Here is a 17,128-nt window from a genome sequence, read left to right as displayed (position 1 = left end):
AAGTTGCACATCCTGTCCCCTGATCCTTGCAAATACACATTAAAATATTTTCAGCAAATAGAATCAGCTCAGGCTTTTTTTAAAACTTAATAAAGCTAAAAGTGATTGTGGATCTTTCACTGAACTTGAATTTATTAATTAAATTCAAGCCTTATGAAAATTTCTTTAATTGCACGATGATTATCACTGTAGCAAAGCAGTAAAAAAAGCAAGACTGATGCAGATGGAACAGGCTTTCTGGGCAGATGATTAAAACACAGGGCAGACCAATCTAAAAAACTATGTCAGAGAACCTCACCTGGTTTTTCAACAAGCCCTTTTCTCAGGTGGTATACTGACATCTCCAGAGATCCCTTCAGTTTCATTTGATGTTATCATGATGTTACCTTGTTGAACTCATTCAGATGTCATTCCTGGATTTAATTAAAAGTTTTTGAATGTCACATAACAAAAGTGCAGAACAGATTATCTTGAGCACAGCTATTTTGAATATCAAGCTATGCAGCAATAACACTAGTTTGTGAGAATTCAAAGATCTGCCATAAACATAAATTAACATTCAAAGAAAATGCAGTGTAATAAAATAGCAGCTTTAATCATGCATAAAATTGAGTTTCTTCCCTTGCTCACAGAAAGAAAAACCCAGAATAAAATGCTGTGAATGTTAAGACAGTCAAATTGTATGGTGAGTAGGTTAAGTATAAAAATGTTGTTCAAAACTTCTGATTTAAAAGTTGTCATTTGGAAGGCTGGCTGTTCTCTTAGTGGTACCATGCAAACAACCCTGCAAAATCCTACCAGGATTTTCTCTTGAATAATTGTGTTTGGATGAGCAAGTAGAATATCATTATCTTGATTCCTACACGATCTTCTTGGGAAGGTATAGGTGAATAGATTTTGTGCTGAGTGTCATAAATTCTCTGACAATTTTGCAAGGCTCTGTGTAAATTTTGAACCACAGAAGGAAGGAAAAGACAGGAAAGAAATATATGCCATGACTTATGCCACAGTATACTTCAAAAATTAAGTGTAACTAATATGCATGTGCTCAGTTTTAGAAGTGGATATTGATTTTTTTTGTGTGTGTGCATTTGATTAAAAATGTGGTTAAAAAATTTAGAGTAATTAAGTACATCAGGCAATTGTGAGAAGATGTACTCTACCTCACCTGTTCAGAATTTTACTGTCCCTGGGAGAGTTAGCTATACTAGTCAAATTTAGTGCTGTTCACAGTTGAACTTCGTGCTATTAATCATGGAAGTTAACTGATTGAATACTCTCCTTTACTATCAATGAAAACAAGAACAACTTCTTATATGGTGACTGTTACTGGCTATGTGCAGAGTCAGAATCACTGGATTAAGTTATTTTATGAACTTTGTGAGTGGGACTGTGGGATATGATTATCATTGCGGTTCATTAGTTCAGAAGAAAGGCAAGTAGATAAATAGCTAAAATCCAGTGTTCACCTCCCAGTCTAGCTCATAAATCTTGGTGTAGGCAGCTATTTTTGTACAGGTGGAACATGTAGTTAATGCTTTGTTTCAGAAACTCTTCTTGAAAATTTTATGGAAGATGAGTTTGCACGGATTGAAAACTGTTGGGTTATCTCCTCTCAGATTTATAGGATCAAAATGCAAAATGCATATATTGATGTGCAAGGCAAAGTCATAGTAAAAATTAACACTTAATTCATTATCTATAAGAGTAAGGCTGGCCAAAGGAATTAGTAGTCAATAGAGAGTTCATTTTTGTATGATCATGATTCTGTTACCATGCAAGGTTCTTTCTCAGATCAATAAATTACTTTTTAATAGAGTCTGATGTTCAAGATATAAGAGAGCATTGCAGTACTACATTACTAAAAATTAATATTAAAAGTTAGTAATGCACGTGTTTTTGTAACTTAAATAATTTTAGAGCATTTTTGCCCTTTTTAGAAATACAGAGTTGTTAATTCCAATTTAGAGATTTTGTGTTAGGATGTTGTTATGTACCATGTCAAAGTCTTACAAAAGGCCAGATAGATGATGTCTGTAACTCTTCCCTTGCCTATTGATGTAGTCACTCCATCACAGAAGGTCTCACAATTGGTTAGGCAAGATTTGTTCCATGTGAATCCTTGGTTACTTGAGTTGTTTTATTTGGCAAAATCATCAGCTCAGCCTGCAGAAGAGCTGCTTCAGAGAGCTAAATCCTGGTTGCCTTGTAGAGGGTAGAGAAAACAAGTTCTCAGAGTAAGCAGAAGTTTACTTGCTGCTGTAGTCCTTTTGCAATCAGCAGCCAGGAGATATTCACTTACATGGTTTAACACGTAGACACAAGTTTTCTCTGGTTTTCTCTCTGGTTATGTACAGGTAAGAACAGACATGTTATTACAATACACTTTGAGCTATCAAAGTTAAAACACAAGTAATAGGAAATGCTTTCAAAATCATAAGTTTCATTAAATTATTTTATGCTACATTCAATAGCTCCCTCAAAATAATAATTGCATGGAATACACATAGATTACAGTGTGATTTGTATCTATGACTACTTTCATGTAGTCCTCAAATGTAGCATTTAGAAGAATGTGTATATTATCTGTTGCTGGAAATATATGTGTAATAATCCCATCTTCATTTAAGTTCAAAGCATTTTTTTTTTTGTTGACATTGGCAAGACAGGTATCGTTTTGCCAGTAGATTTTAGCATTTTGGGTATAGGAGGCTCATCCACTGATTATACACTTGGTTAGTGTATGACTATTCAATGACATTTTCCTCAACTAATTTAGGACTCTGTGGTGCATTTCTAGTGGGCACCAGCTTTATCTCATAAGCAGCCTTAAAGTTCATGGAATGAGTTACTGTCCCTTGCTTCAAAACCCTTAATGTAAGGAAACAAGAACGAATGGTCAAGCAGCAGATATCCTCCTGGCTTTCCACTGTTGCTCGAAAAACTTGACAGAGAGCTTCATCTTGAAGTTACTGATAATCCAAACCAGTTATTTCCTAGGCTGTGTATAATAAAACACCTGTTCCTAAGTTAGCCAAATATGTAAACACCCTTGGAAACCTTTCCTTCAGATTTTCTGAGATGTGGATGGTTGTTTTTCTAATTTAACTCTTCTGAATGAAACAGCTGTGTTTGTGGTCGTGCAATAGTTTTAAATATGACTCTGAGAAGCACATATATTGCAGCTTGCTCTATCAAGTCATAAGGGTCCTGTCTTTCTCCAAGGAAGTATGAAACAGGTCTGTCATTCTTTCCCCTTCACTCTGTCATCGCTAATACTCCTTTGAAATACCACTGTCCTGATCCAAGCTCAAAGCCTGTACTGTTGGATGCATTTTTGGGCCTTTAAGTTTTGAAGTGTATCTTCAGGTCAAATCCCTATCATTCATGTTTTGAAATCTCGCAGAGACTTGGCCTTAAATCTCCATCCACACAACTAAATCTCTTGCTCCAGCCTTAGTTATTTTGCAATTTGAATAGTTCTTACCTTTGCTAGGTCAGAGCTGGCCAGCTGCACTCACATTGTACAATTCCAAACACAGCAAATATCCCGTTCCTGCATTCTCCCTCTTTACCCTTCCCATGTCCTTGCTTTTTCTCAATACTCCATACAGCAAGCATGGCTTTTTTTTTCCCCATTGGCATATAAAGCCATTTATATTTATCTTAGATTTGTCCTTTGACTCTACTGATTGGCCTTTTGGCTCTACTGCTTATCAAATGTTCATTCACATTTGTCACATCCAGCCCAACTAATACTGGACTGGGAGTTGATTGAGAATGTTGAATACTTTCATCTTCCAGTTCTGCCTCAAAAGTCATGCCCCTCATTTCCTCTGTTAGACAACATCAGATGTGCATACAACATTAATTCTAGCTAGTGTGTGTTGTACATGCACACATCTCCTGGCTGATCCCTACTTTTATCCCTTGACACCTCAACAACACACATAATACAAACAAAAAGTATAGTATTCAGTCCTCACAGGTTATGTATGCAAGTGTGCATGCAGGCATGAATTTACATACAGAAGGAAACGTTGAGTATTTCTCAGCAGATAGAGTTCAAGCTGTAGGTGAGAGAGATGATTATAATGATGAATTCTTATGATGATGATTAAGTTTTATGATTAAAGCACTGCCAGATCTCTCACTGTCTGTCTAGCTCTTGTGTGGGTGTCTGGGAGAGAGCACGTTCCTAACTCAGAAGGTTTTTCTGAGGACAAGTTGTTAGTACGTGGTTCAGATACTGCAGAGACGAAGGTTGCACAAATAAGTAATAAAGAGTAATTTTAAACAACAGCATTATCCTTCCCTCAAAAGGTACTGTGGGTTCGTGCACATGGAATACGAATAGAAATGATCTGTGTAACATGGCTAAACCCAGAAAGTATAATTTACCAATTATCCCTGATAATGACTAGCTTCCTGAATGGAGTCGATTTTCAGGGGAGCAGAAGCCTTTCTCTCATATGACTTCGCCTTGGTTTTTGTTCTGCTGCTTTTGGTGATCTGTTGAGAAGCATCCTAGTTTCAGACCAAAGGACACTTTCTGTGTAATGACATAAGTATGGTGGTATCAACAGCTTGTAACTTATTCCACATGAAGATGCTGTGAGGGGAGAGGTTAAATGGCATCTGCTGCATGCTGGGTGGAGAGTGAGCGAAGAAGGGCCAGAGGGAGAGTAAGCACACGTACCCGTTCATGCCAGTGAGTAGAGGAAAGGCCACAGCCTTAGAAAGCAGGAACTGGAGAACTGGAAAGCCATTTTCTATTCTACAAGTAAACATCTCAAGTGATTTCACCCCTTGCTAAAACCTATTTATATTTTTCATATTTTTACCAGGCTGGAAAAGCTTCTGTTCTTGACCCTTTTTACACTGGGCTGTTATGTAAAGAGGTGCAGACTGAATGGCTGTGCACTTTCATGTATATTCTATTTTTCTCTCTGCTGTAACCTGTAGCCTCAGCCCACTCAGTTGTGTTACGGACTGGTTTCATCTCTCTGTAGAACAGTGGTTTGTGGGGTATCTTTCAGGGCTTATAAACAGAAATAAAACTACTGCTGACTTTAGGCTTGGTTTGTGGATGACCTTATTTAGAGAATCAAAATTCCCAGTAGAATGCAGATCTCAGACCAGATGCTGTAAGGTGAATTAATGTACAAAGGTGGACTGAAACTGTGTGGAGGACAGGAGCACTGCAGCTTAAGGTTCACATTGCGGCTTGGAAAAAAGTGTTTTCCTATTTGTGCAAAAATGTTTTCTTGCTATTCAGTGTTAAATATTCCATATTAAATATCTGAAAAAGAAATAACATTAAATGAAATAATGCTGGTAAGTTGATAGATTGTCTCTGCTTTGTCTTCTGTGTTTTAATACAGTAACTTATTTGGAAATTCAGATACATAAACACTTCTGCCTGTGCAGAGTTGTATATATATATATTCAGCTGTATACATATATTTGCTGTTGCAAGGAGGGCAACAAAGATGGTGATGGCCTTGAGGGGAAGCTGCATGAGGAGCAGCTGAGGCCACTTGACTTGGTCTGTGCAGCCTGGAGAAGAGGAGACGGAGGAGAGACGTCATTACAGTTACAGCTTCTTGTGAGGAGAAGCAGAGGGGCAGGCACTGATCTCTCCTCTCTGGTGCCCAGTGACAGGATGTGAGGGAATGCCCTCAAGCTTTGTCAAGGGAGGGTTAGGTTGGGTATTTGTAAAAGGTTCTTCTCCGAGAGTCTGGTTGGGCACTGGAATGGGCTCTCCAGGAGAGAGGTCACAGCGCCAAGCCTGACAGAGCTAAAATGTTAGTACAAAACCCTCAGGCATATGGTGTGACTTTTGAGGATGGTTCTGTGCAAGGCCAAGAGTTGGACACAATTATTTTTGTGGGTCCCTTCTGATTATGCTTATTCTATGGTTCTGTTAAATTTATACTGTGTCTACATACATATGTGTAGATGTTTAAACACGATGCCTGTATCTATATTTTGACTACTTTATTAAGACACACACATATTTGAAAATTATCATCAATAATTATTTCTTTGTCTCTAGTGCTTACACATTTAAGTAACTTATTTTTTTGATTAATTTAGCAGCAGCAACAGAAGAACCTGAGGTGATTCCAGATCCCGCTAAACAAACAGATCGAGTGGTGAAAATAGCAGGAATAAGTGCTGGGATTCTGGTATTCATCCTACTTCTCCTTGTTGTCATATTGATCGTGAAAAAAAGGTAAGAAAATTATCTGTGCTGATTGGTCTTTTTTTTTTCCCTCCCTATAAACAATTTTAAAAGAAGGGTTTTTTACAGGTCTTTAGAAAAAAAAGAGTTTTGGGACTGGTAGGTCGATTTGGTCCATTTGGTCGGTTTTTGGATTAGTTCCTTGTGTTTTCTTTCAGTTTTGCTGTGATTCTTAGGATATCTTTAAAGACAGGATCTCTTTATATTTAAGATTCTGATAACTATAAATTTTCCCATACTTATTTATTTCCAAGGATTTTTAAGTTGGAGATGGAAGAATGTACAGATTGTTAAAGTGGGTGGAATTGAAATTCATGGTGCCTTTTTTATTTTTTAAAGTAAAGAAAAATTAATAGCTTATTGCACTTTTCATGTTTTAACCACTTAATGAATATTATTTTCTCTATGCAGCTCTAATGAATTATTTGTATTTGTATGTTACCCAACTTGCAAAATAATGTAATTTTATACCTCTATTTATACTCTTGTAAACCTGGAGTTTTTTCTTAAAAGTCATACTGCATCACTGTAAAATTATCTAGTGAGTCCTTAGTGCATGAAATTGTTTAAAAGTGTATTAATTTGAGTGAATTTAAATTTTTTTCAGTGCTTTCTTAGACAGTAAGCAATATCGCCATCTTCTGGCATTGTTCAATGCTATCCCTGCATCCCAATCCTCCTACCTGTAGTAACTTGTGCTATCCTATTGCTTGGTCAGCGTTTCAAAGCCTAGCCTTCCCAGTAGTTGCAACTCTTTTAACCTGGCATAGAAGTCCATAATATGTCCTATAATTCCATAGTTATTGTATAGAAATGAATTCCTCTCTCTCTGTGCACCCTATCCCCGGCAGTTCCCCTTCACGTGGCACAAGCTGATTTCTTTTGGATAGAACGAGCCCTTTGCCTTCCCATGGTGTGTGCGTTGTGTTCCCTTGCCTTTTGCAGAAATTATAATAAAAAGTATTTTCGTGATTGTTGCATATATTCCTCTGAGATGCAGCTTGCTATTATTTTTATAGATTAAGATCATTCTATATGTTATCATTGCTGGTTTGCATTAGATTTTTTTAATTTATTGCCTTTTTACAATTATCCCTGGAGATATATAACTTGGAGAAGAAACGTCTGCATTAGAAACATTAGGTATGCTTATAGTGTTCTGTGTTAGTTAGCTACATATGTGATTTTTCCCAAAAGTGCTTTTACTTTTCTCTGTTGTTTACCTCTGTGGCTGAGACTTTACACATATGCAAAAGGTCCAACTCATCATGTACAAAAAAGACATACAGTTAGCCTTTATAGTTTTATTTATTTACACGACTCTCAAAAAACAAAAGTGAAGTTGTTTTTCAACTTTTAGGAGGAAATCTCTATATTGTAGCTTTGTAGCATGGTATGTGCTGGGAAGTACCACCTTATTGAGTGTTACAGTAGTCCCCTTACGCTTCATAGAAAATTCTCTGTGTGCACGTGTGTTTTTGTGTGAGAGGCCAACTAACACTACAGTGTATCAGTCACTTCCAGATGTGATTGACTAGTTTTGCAAATAACAAACAAACAAACAGATCCATGTACACATTTTTCCTATCGTTTTGCCTCTTCCATTCAGAGTCCTTTAGGCTCAAATTTTCACTATTGAATTGTTTGACAAAGCGAGTTAATTATATCTGTGAAGTGATATTTTTAAATTTCCCTTTTTCCCCCTTTCCCTCCTCAGAACCTGTGAAGGCAGTATCCTTTTAGAAATTATCATCATTCTATAGCACATAATATTTCTAAACCCTTGTACTATTTTCTGTTCTAAATAGGTGAGAAATTAACCTGCTTAATGAATCTTTCATATTTGGCAATTTTCCATCACAATAGTTTAACTGATTGTCTATTGCATATGTTGTAGGTGTCTCCTTCTCTGCCTTTAGTGAAAATGGGCACTTTTTTTATACCAGCTTTAGTCAAGGTCGCTTACAAAAAGCATAGAAAAACTGTGTTCCTGAGTTAAATCAGTCCATCTAGTGAACCAGGTCAATTCATATAATGAAGGCAGAAACAGTTGTAAAAACTCTGACACATTCACACATACAAAAACACACTTCACTTAGTTGTAGTGGGACTGAAAACTGATCCGTCTGAATCACCTTCTGTAGTGTACCTATTCAGCGATCCATTATGTAGTATCCCTTTTGGTACCGAATTGACCACAGCTTATTAGATGGAAAAGTCAATAAAACCATGGTTTCTGCATTTTTATTGGTTTATTAAGTCATATGCACAGCTACCACTATCTCAAACTGATTAAATGCAGCATTATATTTTATTGAAAAATGGAGTACTAAGCAGTTTTGTTCATGAGCTTGAGATGTTTTAGCCTTTGCCTGATCATTTTGTACAAATTGGTTTGAGGTTTTCCTGAATGAAGCTCTTAACAGCTTTTAAAGACTTCTACTGGAGTAATCAAACCAGCTAAGAAAAGGGATACTGCATCTTTAACAAGCAATGCCATTTTTATTTTCTAAATCATTGTTGGACTATTTCCAAATGTCCTTCATTTCCTTCCATTTGTTTACCTTCCATGTTTTTAATGCTTAGCATGACTACATCAGCATTTTCAATTGTAAGATTTAAAAATAAAAGCATATGTTTGCATTCAGGAAATGTGTGGTGGATATGCCAGTACACACATATCTGGAAATGTGCAGTTTTCTTTAAAATGTGTGTACTCATATAGCTACACATAGTACGCATACAAACATATACATATATATACAACTGTGTACTGATAAATATGTTAAAGTGAATGACAAGAAATTGCTCTCTGATTAAACGTATTTATTGATGGAATCTTATTTTTTGTGACTGAAAAGTAAAAAGCGTATCTGCTGCACAAGATTTGTACACAGCTGTTCATTTGTCATGACATCTAGGCGGTAATCATTATATTATGCTGAACTGCATGTTGAAATTACACAATCCATTTAATTTTCAAAAATTTTGGCAATAAGTAAAATCTCAGCATGTAATTTTCTCAAGTGATCTTCCTTAAAAACAAATCATTTTTATACGCTAGGTTTTTTTAATTTTGGTGGTTTTTTTTTTTTAATTGCATGGCAATGTAAGGCTAGTTTGTGCATGAGCAAGTTGAAATGCTAACCAAAGAAACATGAATTTTTCAACTTTTTTTTTTAAACGCACATTTCTCTGCTTTATTGGATGTGACAGAGTCACGCTTTTCATTCACCATTGCTTCTCTTTTTCCACTGTCTATGATTTGCTTGCCAGGAGGAGCTACTATTCTTACTCCTACTATCTGTAAGTAGAATACGGGTGACTTACTATTTTATGTGTTTTAAAGATGCAGTATCCCTTTTTAAAAAAGAAAAACAGTCTCTATAATTTTTTCCAAAGTTTTATTGATAGTTACCTTTCCTTGTTCTCAGGCTTGAAAAATTGCTTGTATCTTTGTTGCTGTTATACTTACCCTGTTGTTTCTTTTTTTAAAGGGATATTGTATTTCTAACTGTATACTGAGAACTTAGGTTTTTGCTACAGTTTTTTCCATAACTATCATTTTAATTTATTATGATCATAATTTAATTTGCATTATGATTCACAGCAACACATCACACTAAGGAAAAGAGATCTTTTCCCATTTCCTAAATAGTGAACTGTGCCAGTAAATCACAAACTATATGTTCTGGGAGTATCAGTTCAGGAGTTATCTTGTGTACCATTTTCCTATGCAGGTTGTAGGCAGGTGCCAAACTTCTATAAATAGTTTACAGTCTGCCTCTTATGAGTTTGAGGTGCTTTGCATACACATCTTGAAGTGTGGATCTTACTTTATACCATTGGTTTACATAAAAGTTTTTTGCTTCATTGAAGCAAAACTGGCTTTTTGATACTTGTTGACCAAATGAGTTTTTGTGAGGACTCTGACAATTTTGTCTGTGATTGAGCAAGCAGTTACACACATTCTTCATTCCAGATAAATGCATAAAATGCTTGACTTCAGAGGAATTCTAAGGATGCACTTGCGTGCTTTGATGAACTGGTGGTGTTTGATAATAATGTTCTCCCACATTTTTAAGCAGAATTAGCTTACTTCTTTAAACCACCATAAAAATAAATTTTAAAAAAAGAAGATAATCTGGTTTAGCTAACTGCCATTCTCTGATTTATTGTGACTAATTATAATTTCCTTGTTAAATAGCACTTCCTTCTACTCAAGATAATTAACCACACAGTTTCATCCAATGATGGAGCACCTTTCCCTTCCAGCCACTGTAACACCCACCTGAGCAGATTCATCCAACTGAATCCTTTAGCAGATAATGAGAATCATTTATGCTTTCTGTCAGCCTCAAGTTCTTTAACCTAATGATTCACTTAACTATCACGAAGCATAGAATGCATGTGGCTTTCGCTGAGTGAGGGAAGATAAAAAAAAAAGGAAAGGAAAGGAAAAAGAAGTTGTCAAACCCCAAGGGAGCCCAGAGCTGTTGAACAATAAAGCTGTCCTCCCATTTCCCAGCAGCTTTGGGTTGCACTGCTAGAACACAATAGGCCTTTTTAGGTGTTGAAGCAGAGCATAAGAATTAGAAAGTAGCTACTGTAATAAGCTAATAATGCAAAAGCCTTAATAGCTGTTGATTTATTTAGCATGACTAGCAGGTTTTGTTACAAAGTGATGCTTCAAAGAAAAGCTTAATATTGTCAAGAGATGAGATGTAATAATCTTTTTGTTCTGTTTCTGAGGTGACATTAGAAAAAGGTGATCTTCATTGTATAGAGACTGTTTGAAAGGGTTTGAAACTTAAAAAACTACTTTGAACCAGAAATCCTAGTTTTGTGAAGGCTTTGATAGTACTGAAAACCAGTTATAAAGTTCAAGCACTTTCACTCTTGGAAGTTCATTTGTTCAACCAGAGCATCATTTAAACCAATGTCTCTTAAGTTGAAAGGAACGTGTGGAGTAAATGTATTAAATAAAGCATTTTAGGGAGGATATCCAACAGATTTTTTTATTTCTCATATAGCAACTGATACAGAAACCCATCAAACAACAGTTTGATGAAAAAAATGATAGGTTTAGAGACCACCTTTGGGATTTTTGTAGTAAGAATGTTACTGAGTAGTAATTTTCCAACTGTTCCATCAAAGGAGTGGATGGAGCAAAAGGGGGAGGAATCTGACAAAATAAGGACTGAATCTGATTGGTGGAAGAATCTGATTGGTGGAAGAATCTACTATTCACAGGAGAGCTTTGTCCATCTGTATTCTACACCGTGGTGCCTCATCATGAACCATGATTGTTAACTTAAGAAACAGCCCTGTAACATTTTCTTAAATATGTGAAAGCATGAAGTACTTCTTGCCCTAGGCAACAGTGTGAATTTTCCCAGGACTTGACAAGTAAATGAATGGATAATTTGCACTCATATTCTTCACAGAATCCCAGAATAGGTTCTGTTGGAAGGAACCCTAAAGATCATATAGTTCCAAACCCCCTGCTGTGACCAGGGGCACCTTCCACCAGATCAGATTTCTCAGAGCCCCATCCCACCTGGCCTTGAACACGTTCAAAGAGGGGAGCCTCTCTGGGCAGCTGCTGTCAATGTCCCACCACCTTGATAGTAAAGAATTTCTTCCTAATATCTAATATTATAATATGTACTAAGTGCCTAATATTATCCTTGTCTGCTCTTAGAATGTGCATGGACTATTTAAAGTTGGCCATCCTTTTAGTAAAGAGAAATGTAGGACAAACAATATGTAAACAATTACCAGGGCATTTGATGGTATTCTATGCAGAAAAACCTTATGAAGATAAGCTGTGTTTTAAGCATACGTTTTCAAGAACTCAGTATATTAAGTGATGATTGTGTCTCTCCCATGTGGTGTGAGATTTATCCGACTAAGCAGGTTGGCTACCTACTGTATTATAGTCATGGCTTCAGCTGAAAATAGGGAGATTTCAGGACAGTTTGATACGTGTTTCAGGTTTCTGCAGAACCAAGGCACACCTCATGCTGCTCTGCATACTTCCTGCTACTTGAGATATATGCTTGAAGTTACAATTAAAATTTATTATCTGCTTCCATCTGACTCCTGGAGACAGTGAAAATCACTTCTTGCTCTTTCTCAAAAGGGATGAATTGAGTGATATTTCTAAAACATGCACTTTAAGAGCACTTGCTGTTAGTTTGAGGGGTTTAGTTGTACAGATTAGGTTGATCTTTAACTGTGATACGGTCAGAGTGTAAGACTGTTAATGTCAAAATTACAATGTTCCCAAACTCCATGAAAAGGTAGAATTATAAGGGCAGTTTTGTTTTTCAAAGAACCAAAGTACCAGGACCATAGTGTGGTATCCTCTCGTATCTTGTGTATTGAATGGGCAATACAACCTTTTACATAAAACGTAATATAAATATTTAATATAAATGTGTATTGAATGATTATGCTTCTTTTGTTACTTCATAGGTTTTTTTGACTAACAAATTAATTTAGAAAGTTACGTGACTCTTTCCCAACACAAGCAAGGGGAATGAATTATCCATTTTAAAAATCAAAATAGATATTTAAATGGAGATGGTTGATAAAACTGCATGCACAGATGCTTCTTATTTGTCATTTCAGTTAAAATGTAATTATATTCTCTAATTTGTGTATATTAGTGTAATTACTCCACAGGAAAAAAAAATATTGCCAGAGGACAGAAGTAAGCACTTCCATGACATCATTTGTGTGTGTACAGAAAACACAAGACCATGACTGTTTCATAGCAGGGTGCACAGTTTTATCATACACTGAAAAAATTGCACACAGGGAAGTAAGTCAAACTTATCAGTCAGTCAGGATTATAGAGAATGATTACTGTAGACACTAACATTCGTCTAATATTAAGGTGGTTTACTTTTTTTTTTTTTTTTTTTTTTGGCTGGGCAGCAAACTTGCTAAGAAGCGCAAGGATGCCATGGGAACCACCCGTCAGGAGATGACCCACATGGTGAATGCCATGGACAGGAGTTACGCTGACCAGAGCACTCTGCATGCAGAGGATCCTCTGTCTATCACATTCATGGACTCGCATAACTTCAGCCCCAGATGTAAGTAGGCAGTGATAGATACTCCAGAGTGTAGGTGAATATAGAAACACAGAAAACAATTCTGCTTTTTAAGAAAAATTGTTTTATGCTCCGGGTTTTCCAGGAACGATGGTAAAGCAAAAGGTTGAATAGGGATGTTTGTATGTTGTCATTATTGGAATGTGGCTAATTATTTAACTAAATATTTGCATGTGCTTTCACAATTATATTTTATTTAGGGAAAGTATCATACTTCCAGAATACCTTAGCTAAAACTTGAAATTGAGTTTTCCCCATGAGACTATTTAATGCCAGTATGTTAAATATTGCTGCACAACACCATGTCTGTAATGAGTAATAATATGAGGTCCAAATTAATTTCTATTTTTTTGGCAGTAAGGACATTACAACAGAAGGAAACATTGACAATTTTAATTGCTGTTTGTGAGTTTAGGAACAAGCTTGTTAATATATCTGCAAATTGGTTCTATATTTGTATTCATTTTTTGTAGATATGCCGACTGTCTAGTTTGGAAAAAGTTTGGGTTTCTGACTGTTAAGGGTTATAGCTGCCAGTGTTTAGCACTCTTGACTCCCAACATCATCACTATACCTTGCCAAAAGTAATGTACTCCACTGGCAGACTGAATATTTCAAAACTAGTCTATAAATTGCAAGGGCATACAATTCTGCCATGGAGCTGGTAGGAACCTGAGCTTCTCACAGCTCCATGGACTTGGCTTTAAACAGATCTGAGCAGCATAAGCTGCTTCTGAATAGCCACCTTTTGTGAATGACGCTCCATGCCTCTTCTCGTCTCCCATACTGCTTACCATGCTTCAGCAAAATACATCCATTAAGGCTCTTAAGCTCTTTTCTGGTTGTTGTAAGGGAAATGGGTTTTGGAGAAGGGTTTATTGATTGGTTTGTTGAAGCTTACCAAACTGCTAAGTGCTAACATTTTAAGTGTCTTGTAACCAGTTATAAATGGGAGTATCAACCTGGTGTTTTTTCTACAGTTTTGGCTGGAACAGTTTGAAAAGTCTCCAAAGTTTGATGCTTTATTGGCATTGAAATTTGTTGAGGCAGGATTGCAGAGACAATTTGATATGGCTTGTGATGGTGGATCCCAGACTAAGAATTTATCAGGAATTGACGTGGCTGTTAGTGAGCCGGGGCTGCCAGGCAGTCAGGCAGCCTTTCAGATGGCCTGATGTGATTCCAAGAACCCATGAGCTCCTGTCACCACAGCTGTCCTGGTTGTTTGGCAAAGAAGTTGGACACCACCAGTTTCTAACATCCTAGGAATGTGATTTTTTATGTATTGGAGGAGTTGTTTCTTCTGACCATTGTCTGTGCTCAGACAAGTCTTCCAAGCTTTCAGAGTTTCCTGCTATGTGACAAACTTTCAGGCAGATTGTTTGAGAACTGGAGCTTAATTCTGTAACAGACACTTTGATGTTTTAATTTTTTGTTCCAGACTGGAACAAAACAGATCCTGGATTCTGCCATTTCTGTCCAAAGCACTGCATTTATCTCTGCATGGTTCTAGTTGTGATAACACAAGATAAAATTCTATGAATTTTATTCAGACATCTGCATCTGTGTATCTGTGATTTTCCTATATTCATTATGAGCAATCTCATTGATACTGAGCATTAAAAAAGCTATTAACAGTAAAAATATATATAATTTTTGTAATTACCTGGAAAATTTTATAGAAATACCATTTTATTTTGAGATTAGCTATTCAAGTATTACATGAGAGGATGGGTTTAAAATGAAAGAAGTGAGTTCTATGAAAGTGAACCTTTATTGTGAAGTGAAAAAAACAATAGTGTAGGAGGAGTCCTTTCAAAAACTAAATTGCATGTAATGTCTTCTTTATTTTATTTCAGTAAGGATCTCCTGGCTCTTATCATTACATTTCTAAAGTCTGAAATCACTGCCTTGCATACCTCTTTTATTGATGATGTTTTCTGGAACTGTATTCATTCTGGTTTTCTCTTGTAACAAAATTAATGGAGTTTAGTTATCACTTGGTCATACTCTGAAGTTTTGTTCTTAAAACTACACAAATTAAGGGTAATGTGTTTCTTCATGGGCTTTGTTTTCCTACAGTGCCCAATGATCCACTTGTGCCGACAGCTGTGTTAGGTGAGGACCCTAGTCCTTCATTATCTGTTCCTGCATGAGTTCTGTCTCCTTGCATGGTTGAACGTTGAAACAGCTTGTTTTATGTAAAACTATGCTGTTGCCAGAAAATAATTCTACACTCAGTTCATCAATTCAGAATTAGACTGACAACAATTTTAGAATAAAAATTATTTTATGTCCTCATTAACAAGTTATTCCTAGTCATTGCTAACTGAAGAGTAAATGAGGAAATACGTAAATGGAAAAAATTTGTAGCAAACAGAATTTTGCTCTTGCAGTGGAATGTTCCAGTGCCTCAGTCCTCCTTAGTAAGAATAAATTTAGATTCATATTAGTAATATTTGGGACCCAAAGGTCAGTCTTCTGAGTATTAATTACTACTAACTGGGTGTTGCTACTAAGTATTATTAATGCTCACCCCTAGTTTTTCCTAACTAGGCTAATCTAGACTAAATTTTCATTGCTGTGGATTGAGCCATTTCCTTTTGAGAGACTCATAGAAAATATGGAAAAGTAGCACATTTCTGTCCTTTCAGAACCGACTTTTTTATGTTGAAAAGCTCATGTCCTCAATTATTTCTCTTTTAGTTGAGTTTAACCCAATTCTTTCACTCATTATCATGTGGGTGACATTTTCTAAATTTGTTGTCATTATTTTCCTCTGAATGTTTTCTAGCTTCCCAACTCATAAGTTGAATTTTAAATTGCAGTGCCTCAAATCAGGTAGCATTCTTGGAAGAAGTCTTAATGCTGAGCTGAGTGGAATAGGTACCCCCATGCCCCCCTTTTACTGTTTATGTTAACTGAACTGTATTTTCTCCTTTTTATTGTGTCCATTTTGCATTGAGTTACATGTTAAATTCACAGTTATCATTTTCCAGTCCATTACTCAATTTTGTAGTTATATATTTGACTTCCCTTTTCAAAACACGCTATTGTTGCATTCACCATTCAATTCACCTTGTTGATTTTCGCATGGTCTCCCAAATAATCAAGATAACTCTGGAATTTGATCCTGTGCTTGTGAAGTGCTCATGGTACCATGAGTGGGAACTCAGTGCCATACTGCCATGGTGTTTTCTGCTGTGACAGACACAGTCACAGACAGCTGTGAATACCAAGGGCAAGGAACTAAATGAAGAACAGCTTAATAGTTCCTGTCTGCTTTTTCATCTACTGGTAATGATATTCTGGGCATGATAATTTCCTCATATAAGCAAACTATTTATACTTGAAAGAGGTACTAATTTTCATAGAGTGGACTGAAATAGTGGAGAGAAGTGTACAAGCTTTTGGGCACACCATGTAGTAAAAGGTGGGTATCTGTAACCTTGTTCCTTTGGAACTGCAACATTTGGCCTACTCCATTTTAATATAGCCTTTGCTTGGCCCAGCATGACAAAACAGTTTTCTTCTGCCTTGTTTAGAGATGAGGAATATTTTAAGGGTTCTAAATCATAGAACATATTTTTTTATATGAAACTCTTATTACTTTGTAGCTTTGCTAGTTTTCTTTTTCTTCATGTATAAGTTATTAATGCTGCTCTTCATTCTGTGTACATTAGCACTAAGTTGGTATGACAATTCTGCTTTTCCCAAGTCCCTATTATTACACTGATAGTATAATAATGTGGCCCTT

The 17,128-nt window shown here is 36.2% G+C and overlaps 1 protein-coding gene across 20 annotated transcripts in view; it reads left to right on the top strand.

Annotated features, from left to right (window-relative positions):
- PTPRK (protein tyrosine phosphatase receptor type K) overlaps positions 1 to 17,128 on the top strand; it is a 374,534-nt gene that overhangs the window by 332,840 nt on the left and 24,566 nt on the right. For 4 of the 20 annotated variants that reach the window (XM_072926864.1, XM_072926865.1, XM_072926862.1 and 1 more), the window contains exons 14-18: positions 6,100 to 6,238; positions 7,349 to 7,390; positions 9,524 to 9,554; positions 13,185 to 13,353; positions 15,454 to 15,489. In XM_072926864.1, the coding sequence (XP_072782965.1) occupies positions 6,100 to 6,238; positions 7,349 to 7,390; positions 9,524 to 9,554; positions 13,185 to 13,353; positions 15,454 to 15,489 (417 nt within the window). The remainder of the gene's footprint in view (positions 1 to 6,099; positions 6,239 to 7,348; positions 7,391 to 9,523; positions 9,555 to 13,184; positions 13,354 to 15,453; positions 15,490 to 17,128) is intronic. The other 16 variants (XM_030267864.4, XM_030267862.4, XM_072926872.1 and 13 more) reach the window with 10 other exon arrangements.

This window comes from Taeniopygia guttata, chromosome 3, assembly GCF_048771995.1.
Source record: "Taeniopygia guttata chromosome 3, bTaeGut7.mat, whole genome shotgun sequence".
Lineage (NCBI taxonomy): Eukaryota > Metazoa > Chordata > Aves > Passeriformes > Estrildidae > Taeniopygia > Taeniopygia guttata.
This window is presented reverse-complemented; position numbering and strand designations above follow the sequence as displayed.